At 41.7% G+C, this 19,076-nt stretch overlaps 1 protein-coding gene across 1 annotated transcript; it reads right to left on the bottom strand.

Annotated features, from left to right (window-relative positions):
* Positions 1-9,392: 9,392 nt before the first annotated feature.
* Positions 9,393-18,509, bottom strand: LOC131092397 (sterile alpha motif domain-containing protein 9-like). Its single transcript, XM_058039077.1, has 4 exons — positions 18,353-18,509; positions 16,283-16,437; positions 15,778-15,822; positions 9,393-15,284 (listed from the first exon to the last, which is right to left on the bottom strand). The coding sequence occupies exons 3-4, from the start codon at positions 15,779-15,781 to the stop codon at positions 10,618-10,620; spliced, it is 4,671 nt and encodes a 1,556-aa protein (XP_057895060.1). The 5' UTR covers positions 15,782-15,822; positions 16,283-16,437; positions 18,353-18,509; the 3' UTR covers positions 9,393-10,617.
* Positions 18,510-19,076: the final 567 nt, after the last annotated feature.

Here is a 19,076-nt window from a genome sequence, read left to right as displayed (position 1 = left end):
TCCACGTGTATTTCATTGGTACTGCATACAAGCGGGTGAACAATTTTTCTGTGATTTTCACGTGGATACTTCATTTCCTGCTCCTGTCATTGCTGTGCAATAAGAGCTGTGATGTGGCTGCCTTCAGTCTTCAGTTACTTTTTGTCTCCTGTGTGATTCTTCTGTAAACAGGCAAATGTTTCAGTGCCTGCATTGTCTGTTGGTCCCTGCCTTCATTTCTTTGGATACTGCTTCTTAATGTTCAGAGAGTTGGATTTATGGTGCATTTACCCAAAAACAGTAAAAGTACTTTGAATGTAATAGTTGCTTGTATAAAGACAAAGACTTGGTTTACAGTACCAAGTGTAATCAACATAGCTCTGCCAGCAAAGTCCCTGATGTAATGCAGCCATGAAAACAGGCTTTTGCTTTAGTTAATCCTTTCTTGGAAGGAGATTGCAGAGGCCTTTATGATTACAGAAAAGCATATCTTGTGGGGCTGTTGCAGGACCCTGGTGATGTAATTACATGGGCACAAGCTTTGTTTTTCAGTTGTTGCCTAAATCTGCCACGGCAGATCTTGCATTAAAATTCACACTTGCAAGTGCATTTCGACCAGCCTTGAAATTGCAATATAATGCAAATGTGGAATACAAAGGATTAGGCTACAAGAAAATTTCAGACACAGGTGGGAAAATAGGTTTAACAGAAAGCATGCCAGAATTTATTGCGTCTAGGATTCTGTAGAAGGTTCTCAGTTATTTTATGCATGGTCTCAATATTATAATAAGCAGCTGATCTTTAGGGCAAAATGGATAGAGACTGGCATGAAAGAACCTTGAAAAAGCCTGGGTTAGATTTTTAGAAGTCTTTGTGTAACTCTACCATACAGCCATTTGAATAGCCTTCTGCCATTGGCAAAGTTATTTTAAATAAAATACTACTTAGCTGGCATATGTAGGCTGAAAATTTCTTCTGAAACCTCTGGATTACTTTTTTTCCCCCACAGATGATATTTTAGGTGCTGATAATAAATTTGAGGCTGGGCTGTTTATCTAATAACAGTGGATAACTATTCCTCGCTCTGTGCATGCATGGGACAATGTAAACAAGCTTCTAGAAACACATTCAGCTGCATCTGCCTTCTGTGGTTTCTGCCAGGATTTTAGTCTGAGGAGCTCTTGAGCAGTACTGACACAGAACTGGTTAACTTACTGTCTTAAAATGTGGATGAAATTGAATGGCATAGATAACCTGCCGTTACTTTATAGGAATCAAATAATTTTGGATACAAAATGAGAACAAAAATACCAAGATTACTTCAGTTTTATGAACAGCAAGAAGGTCGTTATGACCTTCATTTAAATTGAGACTGATAAACCATCCGTGAGCTGGGGCCACAATTTAAAATGGTAACTGATGACACTTCTTAGTAAATGTCTTAATAATTGTACTGGTCTAGTTTCTACATGAACACCAAGACAAGGGTGAACATTTTCAGTGGCTGGTGGAATCTTTTACTCAACTTTCCATGAACTAGTACAACAAATACGATCAGTTATGGGAGAAATGCCCCAGGACAACTGATGTTCCATTGATCAAGATACAAAGCAAAACAAGCTGTCCAATTCAGAAATCACTACCAGCAACAAAAAATATTGTTTGGACCTAACAAAAGAGGTGCTATAGCAGTCATTTTCTTTTGTTTGCTTGATCAGTGGAATTTTGTTAATTTTTAATGCATGTCTTTCACTTAATTGGGTCATGTTTTTTTCTAAAATTCAAATTTTTCTTCTTCCTATAGCCCTGCCATAGGACAGGCTGAGGCAGAGTCTCAGTGTTGCCCTGTTCAGTCTGAGGCAAGTGGGATTTATTTTATTCATTCTGGGGGCTTTCACAGCTTTATGGCTGTTGGATATTTATGTCCCCAAACTTGCAGCAAGTTTGGTGAAGGCCCCTAAATTTATTTTAATTTAGGTTTTTTATTCTCTTTTGGTAGATGGGCTCTATATTAATATTTCTCTTTTTATTATCACTGTGTTTTTAAGAGTCTTAAGGGGGGGGAACCTGTTTTAAGATGTGTGGGTACCTTTTCTCTTAATGGAATGCATTTCCTTCAAGGCTGCTCAGGTGATCCTTAAGACTCTCCATCCCCATCTTCCCTGCATTGCCTTTGTGCTGTATTTGGTTTTGGGTTTGGTAGTGTTCATTTTGTGTAGTCTCTGAATTAGTGGCATGTAAATACCAATTATTAATGTTTTCTCTTCTGAGGATGTGTATCTGTTGAAAAGCTTAAAATAGATTTGAACTAGTAAGTTAATTGCTACAATAATTTGTAGCCCAAATTACAGAATACAGTTTCTGAAGAAGGTTAAGGTGTTAATACTGCTGTGTTTGTGAGCTGCACCTCAACAAATATTAATGTAGAGCCCTGTGAAGAAATAGAGATCAGATCCTCGTTGGTAACACAGAATAGAAGAGTGAGAAATCAAAGCTGCAGATTTTTTGACTTGCCAGTTTCAGGGAGAACCTTTTCCTCAGTCTCTCCTCCCTCAGTTCAGGGAGAACTTCTTCCTCCATCTCAAATTCGTCAAATTTGAAAATGTTTTGACTCTTGCAACAATAGTAAGAGTTGAAAAACTTTCTTTTAAACCTTGTGAGATTCTGTTGCATATTCAGAATTAGCTTTATTTGATGTTCCTTCTTTCACGCAGGGCCTAGCAAAAATTTCTACCCTTAGTGAAGAAAAAGGTGCTGATTCTGTTGCAGATCCATTGTTTGTGAATGCTTGAGGTTGCTTAAGGAAAGGTTCAGAACAGCTGGTTTTGTAGAATACAAAACAGCAGTGAAATAGTAAATAAACTAATGTGGGAGTCTGGTTTGACTATTTTTTTAAGTTTTTGAAATATTTTTCAAGTTTGTGGTGAGGCTTTTTTATGAACATAGTTGTTTATTTCTTCAAGATTTTGTTTAATACTGACCCCTAATGGGATTTCAAGTAATTTTAATTCAAGGATAGAGTTGTAATTCACTTAGAGTGGATTGCACATTGCTGTTGTACCCTTCTTTGTTTGTACTCTGCCCTTTGCATTTTTCCTGTAGAAGCCCCCCCCCCCAAAATCTTTGTCTGACTGGAAAATTTACATGTCCATGTTAACTGTTTCAGATGGTTATTGAGCATGGTCTTGCTTTGCTAATTCTCATTGTGGTGCTCCCCCTGATAACAGTGAAGATGAGAACAACTGTTCAAGATAAACTACTGCAACTAGTACTTCTTTCACTTGCTTCATTTATAGGGCCATTTGGCTTAGTTATTTTTTCCCTAGAATGTCTAAGGAAACTGTTTAACTCAAAATAATACATTTTGGGGCTTTGTACTTCTTGCTTAAAGTATCTGAATCTCTTAGAGTCTTAAAATAAAAAATAGGCAATTTTGAAATGCCTCTTTATTTTGAGGGATGAAGTGTGTTCTTAGTTATATTCCAGTATTTCAGCTCTCATTGCAGCAGTTTGTGTTTCACAAAGTTGGACATCTTGCTGTTAGTGAAATTTCTTTACAAAGGTAACAGTATTTCAGTAATGTGACTTTTATAGATATTAACAAAATGAGGTCTTGGAATTCAGGTTTTTTTAAGCTTAAGTAGGGGCACATAACTTTTTTTAAGGAGCAGGGGTTACTGATGCTCTGCTAAATTGGGTAAATTTGCGCCTGATCTATTAAACAAGAAAAGTAACTTGGAAATGTGGTAAATAAAGTACATACCACACATGGAGAATTTAAAAAAAATCTGTATGGTTGCAATCAAAATGGGTTCTGTAAGAATGCAGCTGCCTGTGACTGCTCTTCTGTCTGTCATGGTTGGGCTAAGTTGGAAGTAGTTCAGAGGAAAGAAGAGTTTTGGGACAGCCATTTAAGGGATCAAGAGGAATCAAAGTGTTTGTAAAGTGTAATGTATATAAAAGTTCTTTCTGAAGTTCTGAAAAACACTTGGGGAGAGGTTTCTGGCACACTGTAAACAGCAACTTAGTGCAGTGTTGATTGCCAGAGCACAGATTCCCAGTAAGGCTCTGTTGAAGGAAATGCAGTTTTACTGCACTCTTGGGAAGGTGTGGCTGAGGGGCTGAGCCCTGGAGCCTTCTGCTCTGGCAGCCAGACATATCCTGGCATCCTGCTCAGTCAGTTTTGACTGTCCCTGGTATGAATAATTGTCAGGCTTGGTACTTAAATACCTGGACACTGTGTGAATAATGAGGCCCTTGTACCTTCTGAACAAGTTTACAAAACCACCTAAATTCTTGTGGGCTTTCTTGCAGTAGGGACAGCCAGCAGCACTGCTGTTTTAATGGCAGTGAATTTGACTTCTGCAGAAATACTGTCTTGAACTTACTTATCTTAAGGTTTTTCTTTCTTGAGGATATAAAGAAGTAAAAAAGTTTTGAGGAAATAGTAGAATCTTAATGCCAATATCATCTTAACTGAAAGCAGAGAAGCACATGGCATCGAGAGCCTGAAAGCTTTGTTAAAGATTCTCTTGTTAGCAGTTAAAGCGTGTCTCTGACAGCTAGCTGCCTTATACAAGCTTCAAACTTCTGACATCTTAAACTTTCTTTCACTTAAATTTTGTCTTAAATCTCTACCATATTCAGAAAGGGGGCATGGGTTGTAGAATTTCAGCTTCTCCTGCTCTTAGTAGCCACTATGTAGAATTGGGTTTTGCTAACAGTAATTTTAATTACCTGAAATGAATGCAGTACAACAAAAGCAACTATTTCACCATTTTCCAACTTAGGAAGTTATGTAATGCTTTGAGACAAAGATGTCATGGAGAGCTTTTTTCTGTTCTCTTACTTTCACTTAGTTACTTGCACTGAATTCTCTAGCTTCTTTCTCATAAACTTAAGTGGGAAAAATACATTTTTCTCTTTCACTTGTAAAGTCCAGAGTGAGAAAACACACTTTAGGACTTTATTGGAACCTGGTGATGTAAGTATTTTAATTTCCTTTGTTTTTAGTAGGCAGCTGGTGACCTGGTTAAACTTATGGGTTATGTATGAAAAATCACAAGGGCAAACTGAAAGTAGTTTTATAGTTGCCTTTACTTCACATGCTTTTCTTAAGCAACAAATTGCAGTAATTGAAGTTTGGCAGCTTTTTTTTTTTTTTAATAAAAAGCTAAATTATGGGTAAAACACCTTGGTTTAATACAATTTGTGTTTCTGTTAACTAGCAGCAGAATTTCAGCATTTGCTACTTACTGGTAGAGAAGAAAAATTCCACAGAACTGCCAGTACAGGTTAGTTTAATCTGTAAGTACCTGATGTTCCTATTTGAAATAATTTGTTCAAATGATACCACTTAAATACCTGAGGGGAATTTTGATCTCTGAAATGCAATTGTTACTACTACTGATTCCAGTAGTGAGTGAACAGAGTAGACTTTTTTGGAAAATCTATAATGGATTTAACTATGCTTGTGGACAGGTAAAAATATCTGCAAGCACCTTTAAGGAAAATTTAATACAGAATCTTGACAAGCAGCCTTTGATGTTACTGAAGAATGTGAAAATCTGAAGTCAAAATCATGTGGTAACTTGCCAGTTATTACTGAGGCTGTTTTTTACCAGCAAACCTGCAGGATCCTATGTTTGTTGTGTTGGGGATTAAGCATTTCTGTTTCTAAGAATCCATATCAGTTTGTAATCTTTCAGTTTTCTTTAGCTATTGCTAATTACCCTTTCTTACCCACAGATTTTTACTTTGTTACGCTGGTAAGCCAGGAGCTTTTTCTTCTGTGCTTTTTAAATTACTTTTGTTGGTTCGTTTCAGCACTTCAGAGGCTGCCTACAAACATGGTTTTGTCCAGCTGTTTTATCTTACATCAGAGTTACTGCTCTGCCTCTATTTTAATTCTGGCCTATTCCATCTTCCCAGAAATTCTGGTATTTTATTTCTATTGTGTGGAATGTTTTATACCTTAAAATAGGAAGGATTCTTTGTGAATGAACAAAAGATGCAGCTTTCTCTGGAATGGCTGCACACATTTATTTCTATTTAGACTTTGTATATTTCATCTCTGCGTACCAGTAGAAGAGATGAAAACCTTTTCTGTGCTGTAAGCATGAAGCAGAGATCCACAGCTGGATGGGCTGTAAGACTGTGCTTTAATTCACTTTTGAGGCCATGATGTCCCACTCTGAATTTGAGGGGCTTTTGTCATCACTGGTGGGTAATTACTTAGTCAGCACTGGGAAGGTCACAGTTATGTGGTAGCTGAACAGATACTTGAGTTTTGCCGGCTCATCTGAAGAGTCTAAGAGTGGGTTTATGAGTGACTTGCCACTTCCAGCAGAATTCTTGGTTTAGGGTTCCAAAATCTTAAACAGTGCTGCAGAATTCATCATAAAAACATGCACGGTTTCAAGGCAATTGTAGCTTCCCACATTTTAGGATAGTTACTCTTGCAGCCCATTGCCTGTTATCTTCTCTACATCACTTCTTGGTAATTTACACTAAATTGCTTTATCTTCAAAATGAGCTGCAGACAAATTTCTGACTAATGTTGCATAGGTTTTTCTTCCTAGAAGGGGGAAAAGGGGGAGTCATTAATTATATACAAAATACATTAATATTTACAAATTAGCTTTATCTCTCTGTGCTTAATCTTAATTGCAGGTATGCAGGAATAAAAAGGATACATGTTGTGAGGTTAACCCTGTTAACAGAATGTGTCTGTATTTCTTACACCACCTGTGGTTGACCGTAGCTGATGCTAGCATTAATACAATGTGCAGTATGAAGTTGGAGTGAGTAAATGCTGTTGGCTGCTCAATTACCTTATCAAGTCCTGGTTTTGTCAGTGGCTGCATGCAGACCTGCACTACTTGTACACTGGTCTGGCAGTCAGTGGGGATAACTAAAGGGCAGAGTGTGTTCCATAGGGTCTTAACAAAAAAAAAGTGCATTTCTCCAGGACAGATGGTAGTAGAACTCTGGTAGAAAGACATCTCTTTGTGACACTTTAAAAGGCAGTTACTTGTGGTACTTTTTGGGAGAATAAAGTTTATTTTCTTTTGAGATAGGACCAAAACAAGACTGGAAATCTGAACTTTGATTACCAGGTAAACAGTGTTAAATTGTAGCTCAACTTCTGACACACCACTAGAGCAGCTGTCCATTGTGAAGTGGTTAGCAGTCTTCCCTCACAGTTCTGGTACTGTGTATTTGGGTTGTCATTTCCCACTTTTTCCTTCCACTCTTTGCTGACTCCCAGTTGCCCTTTTTGAGTTTCTGGTCACCATGCAGCAAACTCAAAATGAGCAAACTCCAAGCTGGTTTTAGTACCTTCATAAAGGACCTTGAAGCACCTGAGTGAACAGTGTCCCCTCTCGGTAGCAGTATGGCCACAGAAGTTAGTGTCTTGTGAAGGGCTTTTTTCTGTAACTTAACTGATACTGCTTTTGTGTTAAGTGGGATGAAAGGGCTGGGATTACCGATCTTTTTCAAAAGACAGGTGGTGGCAAAATACTGGTGTGGAATTTAATTCAAGAAAGTGAGAGACTGGTAAGTATGTGCATCACTTTAATGCATGCAAATAATAGTAACAATAACAAGCTTAATTTTATAGCATTCACTTTACAAAGAAGATTAAAAGAAAATGTGAAGCTGACATGATTTGCATCCACTGGGAACCCTCTCTTGAACTGTTCTTGAGGAATGGGTCATTGCACACACAGCCATCTGCAATGTGTGACATTTTGTAACAGTGTCTGATTAAACAGAAGTGAACCGCTGTTTGTGTGTATTTTTCTTTTCTCCTCTTGAATACCTATTTAAATTATTATTGCAACAGATGTTATGGTGAGAATAACTTGGTACCAGCTTTTTGATTCTCTGTAAGCTGCAGAGACTCATTTGTGTGAGTTGTGATTTAAAGTGGACACAAACAAGTGAATCCAACTTCTTGACCTGTAACTTCCTTTTGCTGTTGATCCGCTGTCCTGCTGCTAAGCAGACTGTAAAAAGCTATTGAAATTAGAAGAATATAAAGTAAAAATTTCTAACAGTGTTTTCATAAAAGTTGGTGGCATGGGCATGCTGGGAGGTGCTCTGTTCTAAATCCTTTTTGAGCAGAGAGATGAGGTAGCTTGGGAAATGGCACCTCCTGTGTATGGGGTGAGAATGGATTACTGTGCTAGGCTGGTGGGGCTTATTTAGCTACCACTGTTCACTCATGGGTTACTTTCTGAGAGCTGGTAAAGGGAAGATAAATAGATATTTTTATGCTATGGCATGGACCAGTTGAAGGCATTTTGCATTGGCAGTGTGTGACAAGGAGGAGGTGCAGTAGAGGACCCTTCAAGGGATCACTGCTGCTGTGCAGAAGTTCCTAACAGGCATTTGTCCTCTGGCCCTTCCAGCTCCAGGAAATCTGAGAGGCATTTGGGAGCTGCTTTGTGCTAAGAGCCAGTTGTGGTTGCCTGGCAGGTTAAAGCCCTCCCAGTGTGAACATGACTGGTAGGAAATAGAAAGGGTGGGTCTGTCCTTGTCACACTGTGAGCCTCAGCTGGTTGTTCTTGCAGTGTGGGACCCCAAGAGTTATATGTGAGTTTACCCTTTTTCTCTAAAACTTCTTTTTGTCTTTTTGTTGCTGTTGTTTTGGGAGTGTTTAGTTTTGTTTTGTTTGTTTTGTTGTTGCTGTTGTTTTCTGTGGGGCTGGGGGAATAAAGAGTTTAAATCTAAACTTTTAATTTCTTAAAAGGTGAAAGTGGGCATATATGAGGAGCATGAGCCCTGTTTATACCTCAAAGACTCGAGCTTGTGCAGTAATGTGAGCTACAGGGCAAAGCACTGCTGTCTGCAGGATCGAGTTGGGTGTGGGCAGGCAGTAAGCAAATTAATTACAAGACAGACCCTCCTGGCCAAGCTGGCTGTAATTTTTCATCATGGTAACAGTTCCTTTTCAAAAACAAAGTCTGTGTTTCTGCCACAGTATTTGAGCAGGTTGTGTATGTCAGTGCTTTGCTTTTCAGTAAGTTTACATGCCAAGTTTCTGCTTGGGTTGAAGCCATCCTAATGCCCCAGGCTAGACTTGGGGAAGCTGCCTTTGCCCAGTTACCTTCTCCAACATACTCCTGTCCCTGCATCAGGGCTGGGGAGCAGAGGGGGATTTCTCTGCCCTCTCCAGCTCTCTACCTTCTGGCAGTTGTTTCTCCTTCCTGAAGCCAGAATGTGAAGGCTTGGATTAGACAATAATCTTCCATCTTCTTCCTTCTAAATTCGCCATGGCTTGCAGTTCATTCTGCAGTTTTTGGCTCTGCCCAGATCCTTGCTGCAGTTGGAAAAGCAAATCATACCTAGCTACTGTTGGAAATACATCCTCAGGTAGAGTAATCAAGCTCACATAGAAATGGTAGTACTTCATAAAAGATATTTATTCGATTAAAACAAGTTATATGACAGGGTTTTGGCAATTTTAGTCACAATATCCTGTATCAAACAATGGGAAACTCCAAGAACACACATTTTTGTTATTAGAAGCAGAATATGGCATCATGGTTGCAGACACAGCACTGAAAACCTCCTTTGCATTTTCAAATCATGGATGTATGCTCTAGACAAATTTCAGTTCTGTATTCTGTGGTATTCCTTGGCTGATATGCAAAATAATTTCACCAAGTGCAGGAATTGTTTGACCATGTACACATAACAGTGTTTACAACTGATCTTTTATGCCACCCATGACTCTGCTCACATATCTCCCACCCCAGCCCAGATATAGATATTGTCTAGTAAGGTACTATTTACACAGAGAAGCAATGTAGGATTATGCAAAGCAATGTAGGATTATGCAGAATTTGGGGCCTGTTTTTTACCAGTCTGGTTGTGAAGTCAGCTTTAACACTGCTTCCATACTGACACTGGCTTTGCAGTCAGTAGGTATTTCATACATGGCACATGTCAACATGGTATGTGGTCTGAGTTCATTTTTCTGTTGCTGATTCAGGAAGAAAAATTTAGTTACACTGTGTGGAAGGGATAGAATGTAAGAAAATAGTGCAGAAGGTAACCTCACCCCTGAGGAGTTGCAGCTGTACTAATCACCAAAAGGAACAGGCCTGCCCTTAATAGGCCACAGCTGTGTCCAGTAAGAAGAGTGCTACAAAAGAGTGGCTTAGCTGGTTGAGGAGAGACCTGGAGTTGTTGGCTGTACTTGGAAGAAGGAGTCAGTGCTGTGAGGAGCTGCCCTGGAGAAATCAACAAGAAGGTATGGAACTTCTGCAATAAGATGACAACAGCACTGGACAAATTCTTTTACTGATCAAGACTACAAGACTACGCAGAGATTAACTTGAAGTGCTAGTCTGTGGGGTAAGAAAAACCAGATCAATTGTTGTCTTTGGGTCTTTGGTTTGAAATCTTGCTTTCTGTAACTCCAGAACAATCAATAGCTTGGCTCTAAGTTCACTCTGTTAATAGTTTAAATTTTTTTGAGTTATTTGGTCAGTATTATGGTTGTTAATTCTAATGTTGTCTGGTGGTTACCCAGAACAGTCCACTTTTAGTTTTAAATGTGAGACTGGACCCTTCCAGTGCTGTACCCTCTAAGAGCACAGTGCATACAGTACTGTACTACATACCTTAGGTTCTTTTGATGGCTGGATCATTTTCAACTTCAATATTGAAAGCAACAAGACCATTAAATGAAAAGCCTAAATAAAAGGTCACATTTTCACTTCCAGCAGGCACTGATTCACGATGGAGTGGCAAGATCTGGAGTTCCTTGCCGTGACCTCGTATAAATAAATTTCTGTCCTTGGACCAGCCAGAAACTCTTTTGAGGTTGTCACGAATTTTGGGAACATTCCATACAGTTCCATGCAGCCACTTCATTCTCCTCTCATCTAAGGACCCCACCATCAATTTGTCAATTTTAGTTTTGTCCACTATCTTACTTAAGCCATAACCCTTTCCCAGAAAAAAATGGGTGTAGATTCTTTTCTTTCTGGTAGGAACATCTTTCACTTTGATGTCATATAAGCGTTTCAGGGTTTGAAGAGCTGAAGTTAAAATTTCATCATTAATGGGATTAGGCTCTTTGTCTAATGCCTCATCTGGCCAGTACAGCAAGGTGAGCAAAAAATAGGCACTTGCTGGAAATTGTCTCTTTCCTTTGAAGAATCTTAGACTGAGCTCACGCAGAGTTGGCAGTGGAAGGAGTTTGGCTGATCCTGGTGCTAAGCAGGCTAATGTGATGTGGCACAAAATGAAATTGATCAAATCATTGTCCTCCAACCTGTTCCTCAGTGGGTTTTCTGGATAGAAACTAAGGATCCTTTCTAGCTTTTCAGCTGACCTCTTCTCTTTCTTATCTGTTAAGAAAGACAGGATATTGGTGACATTTCCTCCACCACTCCCATAAATACTCATTTGTCTCATGAGCTGAGTGTCAGGACCATTGGTGCTGTCATCTAGAAGTGATGCTGAGATGAAGAATTTAGCGTATACAGCTGCTTGCTTTCTCAGCCATTTTCTGGGATTATGAATTTGTTCTTCCTTATCATCATTTTCATCATCCTTCTCCTGGTTTTTATCTGTTTGGAAGTAACTTAGTTCTTCTGAAATCCATTCCAGAGCATTGTACAGGTTCTGGCGCAAGCCTTTCAAGCGGGAATGAAGCCTTCCCCATGGTCTTTTTATGTCTTCAGGAATGTAATCTGTGGTGAGATATTTCACAAGCTCAGTATGTTCCCTCTCTGGACCTCTGTGGAATACAGGCAGTGTGGACAAAAATCGAAGAAGGCGACAACCTACTTCTACTTCTCCAAAATAGCCAGCGTTGTTCATACTTTCACGTTCTTCCTTTGCTGCATGTTGTGCAGCCCTGAAGCATTTCATAGCTTCAAGAGCAAGCAATATCTTCTCAGTGATCCTTTCAGGAGTATCTTCCTCTGTCATTTTATCCACAGTGAAACTAAACCATCTCCTGTAGACTTGACCTTCTGTATCCAAAATAAAAGAATCAGTTGGCAAATGTGATTTTGCAACATTTGCCCAGTATTTAGCATCTTCAAATTTTTCATTGCTGTAATTTAGTCTGGCAAGCTGCTGGGCAAAAAAAGGATCTTTTCCAAGGAGTTCATACGCAGCTTTTAAAACAGCAATGGCTTTTTCACAGTCTTCGGTTTCACAGACTTGTTCAATGAATGGGGAGAAGAGAGTGTCAGTATTGTCCCCCCTGCTTCTTTTATCACGTCGAATAAACAGATGTCTGATAAACCTTCTGAATTCTTCTCGTCCAAATCTGTTTTCAAAGAGTGTCTTTTCCTGAAGAAGATTTGTTGCAATTTGACTTAGTGATTGATTCCCTGAAAGTTGATGCAGAATTTCTTTTGCAACCAGGCAGTGTATTATCCGAATAGTTGAAATATAAGTGGTGCTTTCCCTTAGCTCAATGAAAATCATTCTTGCTTGTTCACTCAAGTGATGCTTGAAATCGTATGCTCTTGCTGTACTCTCTGTATATGCCCCCAGGCCCAGAAAAGCCTCACAGTGTGACAGGGAAAGGTATGAGTTTGGTACATAGCAGTTGAGCAGAGCAATGTAACGCATCAAGCAGGTGTCACGAGAGGAAAGGTCGATGCCTTGCAGGATGTGCTCTACCATGTCTGACACATATGTTTTACTGAACTCCTTACACATCAGCACAAATGTAAGTATGAATTCTGGTTTATCATATTTCTGCTGCAGATTTTCAAGTTTGGTGTTAAACTGCTCTTTCTCTAAATCTGTCAGTTTGTGAGTGACAGCAACTGTGTCCAGTGGCGAAGCCTTGCAATGCCTTTCAGGGTCATTGAATCGTCTGCAGCATATGAGGATGAAGTAAGGCCTGGAGGTATTCATTTTCCTGGCTGCTGCAGCCTCTATTAACTCACTCTGTAGGTCCTCCAGGTACTCATCATCATAATCTTCGATCAGGAGCAGCACAGGAAAGCAGTGAATTATTTCCTTTTCTTCATAATCTCTAAGGGCGAGCACATGGTTACAAACAGTTAAGGGTGGATAGGAGGTCTTGATAACAGCACATCTAAAACGCTTCCTGTTTTTCCATAGAACTTGCCGTGCTATTGTGCTTCCTCCACTCCCAGGATGGTGAAATATCTTTAGTTTAGCCACAGAATAATTGTGTACACCTCCTCGTAAAATGCCATCCAGCAGTTTGCTTGCCTCTGCACATGCGCTACGTTCAATGATGTCCCCACAGTGTTTATTATCAGCAAGCCACAAGTTTTCCCATGTGATTTTTCTCCCACGGTAAAAATCTTGTTCTATTTCTTGTTTTTGTTTTTCAGTCCAAAGATTTAATCTGATATCATCACATTGATCAGTACAAAGGATTTCTAGGGAACACAATTTCTCTTCTTCTCGCAAGGGAAGTGTACACAGGCCTCCAGTGGAAGCTGGCAGGTGTCTGGGTTGGGCTGTAGAAGGCAGCATTGACTGGATGGTGGCATCTACGTGACTGAGCTTCATACCCACAACACCGCGTTGTTCCAGGGTCTCAATGCTGCAGGATTCCTGAGCTAGATTAGCCCACTTCCTGTAATTGTCTCTGGACTCTGCAATGCAGATGATGTACTCCATGCCATTCATCTCTGTATAGAATTCCTGAAAAGTGTCCACAAGTGGTTTCTGCACTGGTGACAGCAATAGAAAAAGCACAATGAAAGAGCCCTCTGGCAGAATTTCCTCGCAGATACAAGTAATTACTTTCTTCAGGTATTTCTTTTTTGTTCTAATCCATGTATTTTCGTCACAAGCTTTCTCATCCCCAAGGAAGTCACTGCGCCCATTGCAGAATATCCAGCTGGTCTGATCAAACAGCTTCTGAGAGGGAGAATTATCAGTCTTAATTTCTTTGAAAAAATCCTGTAAGAAATAAGAACTTGTTTCATGGTGCTCTTTGTATTTGCTGTACAGCCCTGACACATTAGAATGTTCATCAAAGTCAAAGACACAGAAAATGTTCAAGTGCATTAAAAAGTCGATGTGGTTCAGATTATCCTGTTCACATCTGTTTGTGACAAGGATGTACCGTAGGGAATCATCCATGTAGCTTTTGCCATCATTTAATAGAATTGATAACTTTCTTCCTAAATCTTGAGGTATTTCCGTAGGTACTTGTGTGCTGGAGAGCTCAGCTCTTTCTCTTTGAGCATCCCTGTCTGGCATGGCTTGAATGAAAGCAGTGAGTTTGCTGCGCTGCACAGGCTCAGACTTCGCTCCCAGTCGCTGGTAGAGAGCTGGTTCTTTGGTCAGGAACACCTTCTGACTGCTTTCGTTGTATTTTGGCAAATAAACTTCAAAGCAATTGTTCTTTACCAAGCTGAATGTTGGTTCAATGTCAACCTCCACTACAAATCTTTGTTCTTGAGAGTCTTTTGAAATCACTTCAACAAATACAGGTGGATGAATACATTTCCTTGCAATTTCTTGTAAATTATTGCAAAAGCACTTTTCTATATTATAATCCAGAGCATCAACAAAGTCTTCTCGTTTTTTGACCTTTATGCCGACGATCTGTCCGTGTTTCCAGCCCTTGTTCTCAACACTGTCCATGACACCAAAATGGATGGTGCCATTTGTTCGAATGTTCATGCAGGCTGAAGCAAATCGTATCACTTCAGAGGCAAATTTTGATTGCAGCTGTTGTTTGTTCAGTTCTGCAGCAGTGTCACAGGATTTGTATTCGTGGCAAGGAATGATTAAATCACTGACTCCTGATTCTGGAGGAAGAACCGTGTCCTTCACGTATCTGAAGTCGGTGTCCTGACTTCTAAATGGCCGATAGTTTCTGACCTCTAAAACTTCAGCAGCACTTGGAAGCTGGGATTTCTTGCTGCTTTTTGGCTTCTTGCCAGAAGCAGGAGCTGTGCTCTCGCTGCTGGTGGTACCCACAGCACCAGAGCTGCCTTCACTCGCCGTGCCCTGAGCAGGGGCATTGCTGGCTCTGGCTGGGGCTGTTTGTGCATCCCTTCTGTCGCGTGTTTTGCTGCTGGAGTCCTCAGCTTGCTCTGCGTTGTCCTGCAGCCGCAAAAGTTCATTTCTCTTGTGGATTAAGATCTGGATTTGGCCTCTCTTCATTCCTATGTCTTTGATGAGGAAAGACTCATCCAGTTCCATTAATGCTGGACCTGTCACTTCTTCTGCATGGAGTTTATCTACATACTCCTTCTTGATTCCGGTAGATTCCAGCCAGCATTTGACGTGGTTCTCAACCCATTCTCTCACAGGTAACGTTTTGTAATCTAGACATTAAAATCATGTGTTACTAATACAAACTAATGTTTGTTTGGCCACACTGAATGTTCAATTCTTTTCTTTCTACCAGTCACAGTGAGAGAGCAGGTCTTAAATATGTCACTTCTGATGATAAAGTATCCATAACCGTAATCAGAAGCAGTTCTAAATGGTGCAAGACCAGTAAATCAGCAAAGCAGGAAAGTAGGAAGGAAACTTGGAAATGATCCTCAAAGGGAGTTGAGGAAATAAAATATTTTTTGCAGGGCATAATAAGGTTTATGGGAATTGACAGGGCTGGATTCCCTAAACTGGAGAGGTTTGGGTAGATCATTTACCACTTGAGTCTGATTATTTTATCCTAAATAAAGATAGCATCAATGTACACCCTAAGATGATAGGAGTACTGATTAGTTCCCCACTAGAGAGAAATCTTTCAAATGCAGATATTAAAGCAAATTGCTACATAGAAAGTAGAAATTATCTGAAAGCAATACATACCCATTGTCTTTGGTGAAGGAAATCCTGCTGTTAATGAACAAAACCCTAGAGGGGGGAAAAAGTAAGTCTTCAGATTTACAGTTCACCCTCCTGTGATAGTTCAAGCTGACTTTGGTGTTCTGTTTTCCCAACTTCCTCCCCAACTTTTTGCCCAAGGTAATTTCTGTACCTCTAAAGGCCTGTTCTTGCCAGCTGTGCTGCTGCTGTGTGCCTGTGTGAAGGCAGCGGCTCCTGCCTCTGCACACGTGGTGGATGTGACAGAAGCAGGGGGTTGCTGTAGAGGTTTGTGCTGACAGCTGAGCCCAACAATTCCTTCTGTTACATCCTGGAGAAAAGGAGGCCCCTCACCACTGCATCCCCCAGGTTCTGTCTCTTAACTTTTTATTGCTTTATCTCATTTTCCCTGCCTTTAGTTCTTTCACACTTGCTTTTTCCCCTGCTCTTTTTTCACAGGTACACTTCTCCCCTGCTTCTTCTCTTGTCCCACATCTGTTCTGCTGCTTACCAAAATTTCCAAGAAGCAGTTTGACTCACTGCCCAACTCAGCAGAAGGTTTTCTGTTTAGTGGGGTGTCCTCCCCTCAGTCGTGCCATCCTTCCTGTGCCCAGCCTCCATTCCAGGGGTTCAGGATGGGTGGCAGCACGGACAGCCTGTTCTGTACTGCAGGAGGAATGGGTTTGTTATGAATGAAGTTCTATATGTCTGATCTAATAAACAACAAAATTGAATTTAGCAGCAATTTTAACTGAGCAGCAATTTTATATAAATGAATACAATCAAGTATATTAAATATAATCAAGCATATACAGAAATTTGGCAGTGATTAATTAAGTATGATTAAGGTTTGTATAAAGCATAAGCAAAACTGACCAGGGTATGGGGACGGTTTCTCACCGTGCCTCACGTATGAAACAAAGGAATCCAAACCCAACTTATCTACTGCATGCTAGTACATATTCATCAGTATTTTCCTGTAAATCTCTTGTTTTCAAATATTGAAATCTATGTCACTATACTGCACAGCTCATGCTCCATTTGTTGTTGGGGGGTCTCCTGGCTCTGGTCTTTTCGGAGGAAGGCTCGCTGTCTGCCTTGCTCTCCCCTGAATAACCTTACAGGTTGCACATGGACATTAAGCTTTGTGTTATGTAAGTAAATATTATATTCCAAATAAGTATTATCATTTCATAGATAAAACCACTACTATAGATTCTGTATCTGAAATTGTCCCAAGTTTGCCCAAGGCCAATTCTGTTTTGGGATCTTGTTTATGTCAGTACTACAGCCTATATCCTGGTTTTCACAAATAACATGTGCAAAGGGACACATTTGCTTTGTAACACTAACCACATATACTTTTCCTTTTTATTTTATAACAATTATTTTCTAAAATAGTGATATAGTTACAATTTTGTAGCAAGAATCATATCCGTTAATCACAGGTTCAGTACCCCTGCTCAGTGTGACATTCAGCAGTAACCACAGCCCGGTCACAGGGAAAGGTGCACTGTGCTGGTGCTGCTGTTGCTTCTCTTACTGTAGTGGGGAGACTCAGCTCTGTGCTTCAGCCAGCTCCACCCCTGCAGCTCGTGGTGCTAAAACAGTGTCAAAGGAGCTGTCCAGCTGGTCGAGGTCTCCACAGTATCTGCCGGTGTAATGGTGGTGACTGGGGAAAGGAGAAAACCTTGGCAGGAGGTGGGTTCAGCAGAAGGGGGTGGTCCGGGGAGATACCGGCCCGGGAGGGCAGGGTATGCTGGAGAAAGCCAACGAGTGCACATTAACCCTTTCTGCATCGGTCAGCCCTGTGCAAGCCTTGGCTGAGGCACAAACACGGCTGGAGCTCTGGTGTGAGCAGGAGGCTCTGAGAGGGGAGCCTGTTACGGGACTGCCCTGATGAGCTGTAGCTGTAAGGCATCCCTCGGAGTAAATGTAACCACCAGGCTGGTTATGAAAGTGGTGGGAGATGGATTTCCACTGGCACTTGGTGCAGCCTTCCCCGATAAAGGCGGCTAAAAATGTCCCTGAAATAGTGATCTTTCAGTGCCTTTGGCCACCTCCCAGGGCTGGGCTTGTACTGTGGAATCCCGTCCCGCCCTTGTCTCTCTGCCCCAGCCCCCGGTGAGAGCTGACGTCAGGAAAGCGCTTCAGAGCAGACAGCCGGGGAATCGAAACTGGAACGGAGGCTGAGCAGAGCTGGGCGAGGCTGGGGCAGCACGGCTGGAGGGGGCCCGCGGGTCCCTGATGCCTCCTGGATCTGGGAGCGGAGCACTCGGGGTTTGTGCTCCAGGGGCTCTGGGGAGCACTCGGGGTTTGTGCTCCAGGGGCTCTGGGGAGCACTCGGGGTTTTTGCTCCAGGGGCTCGGGGTACCCCGGGCTGCACGGGGGGCCCGGAGCGGGTGCGGGCAGAGCTGTCTGATCCCCGCTGCCGCCTCCCCGAGCTGCTCCCAGCCCCGTGGGGTGGCCGGGGCACAGAGCTGGGTGGGCGGCCGTGGAGGCACAGGCTCACTTTTGGTTAAACCCGGCCCCAGTACAGCAACCCGCCCTGCTGAGAATGAGCAGCGCTCGGAGAGCTTACCTTGCAGAGCCGAGTGTCCCCAGCGCGGTCTGCCCGCAGGGAAAGGTTTCCAGAGGAGGAAGGGAGGGAGGGAAGGTGCTCCAAGACCTCTGGTGCCAGGCTCGGCACGGGCAGCAGTCTGAGCACTGTGGGTGTTCTGCGGCTCCCGCGCGTCTCTTGAAAATTATTCCGGAAATAAAAAGAGGAAACTGCTTTAGACAAATATTCGTGGTTCAAGTCTCCACCCACTTCACAGCAGTGCTGCTGCTGATTGGTGCTGCTGATACAAATCCAATCGCTTCAGCCTCACCGAAAAAAGGTGTCAGAGGTATATGTCCAAAAATATAATGTGGAATGTATTTCTTCTTTGTTTTGTATTTTAAACTTTCAGACCCATCTCACTGCCCTCTATATGAGCTACCTACTGACTCCAGGCGCCCCCACCAAGTAGTGGAGAGGCTGGGAGAGGCTCCTGGGCCCAGGAAGGCTGGGCTGCAGCAGAACTGTCTCGGTGGCTTTCTGTTTCCTGTAAAGCACGTCATCAGTCACCAGCTCAGTTTCACCAAAACTATTTATTTGTGGGTATTTCTTTATCACACAGCAGCACAAAGAGCTGCCATTTTATCTCAGCTGTGCACCTGCCTCAGGCACCAGGCTGGAGGGGGCTGGTGCCTGGGGTCTGTCAGAGAAACCAGCGAGGCTCTCGTGCCTCAGGGAGGCTCCCCCCGGCCTGAACAACTCCTGC

Source organism: Melospiza georgiana, chromosome 21 (genome assembly GCF_028018845.1).
Source record: "Melospiza georgiana isolate bMelGeo1 chromosome 21, bMelGeo1.pri, whole genome shotgun sequence".
In the NCBI taxonomy this organism is placed as follows: Eukaryota; Metazoa; Chordata; class Aves; order Passeriformes; family Passerellidae; genus Melospiza; species Melospiza georgiana.
The sequence above is the reverse complement of the archived record's forward strand: the minus strand, read 5'-3'. Positions and strand labels throughout refer to the sequence as shown.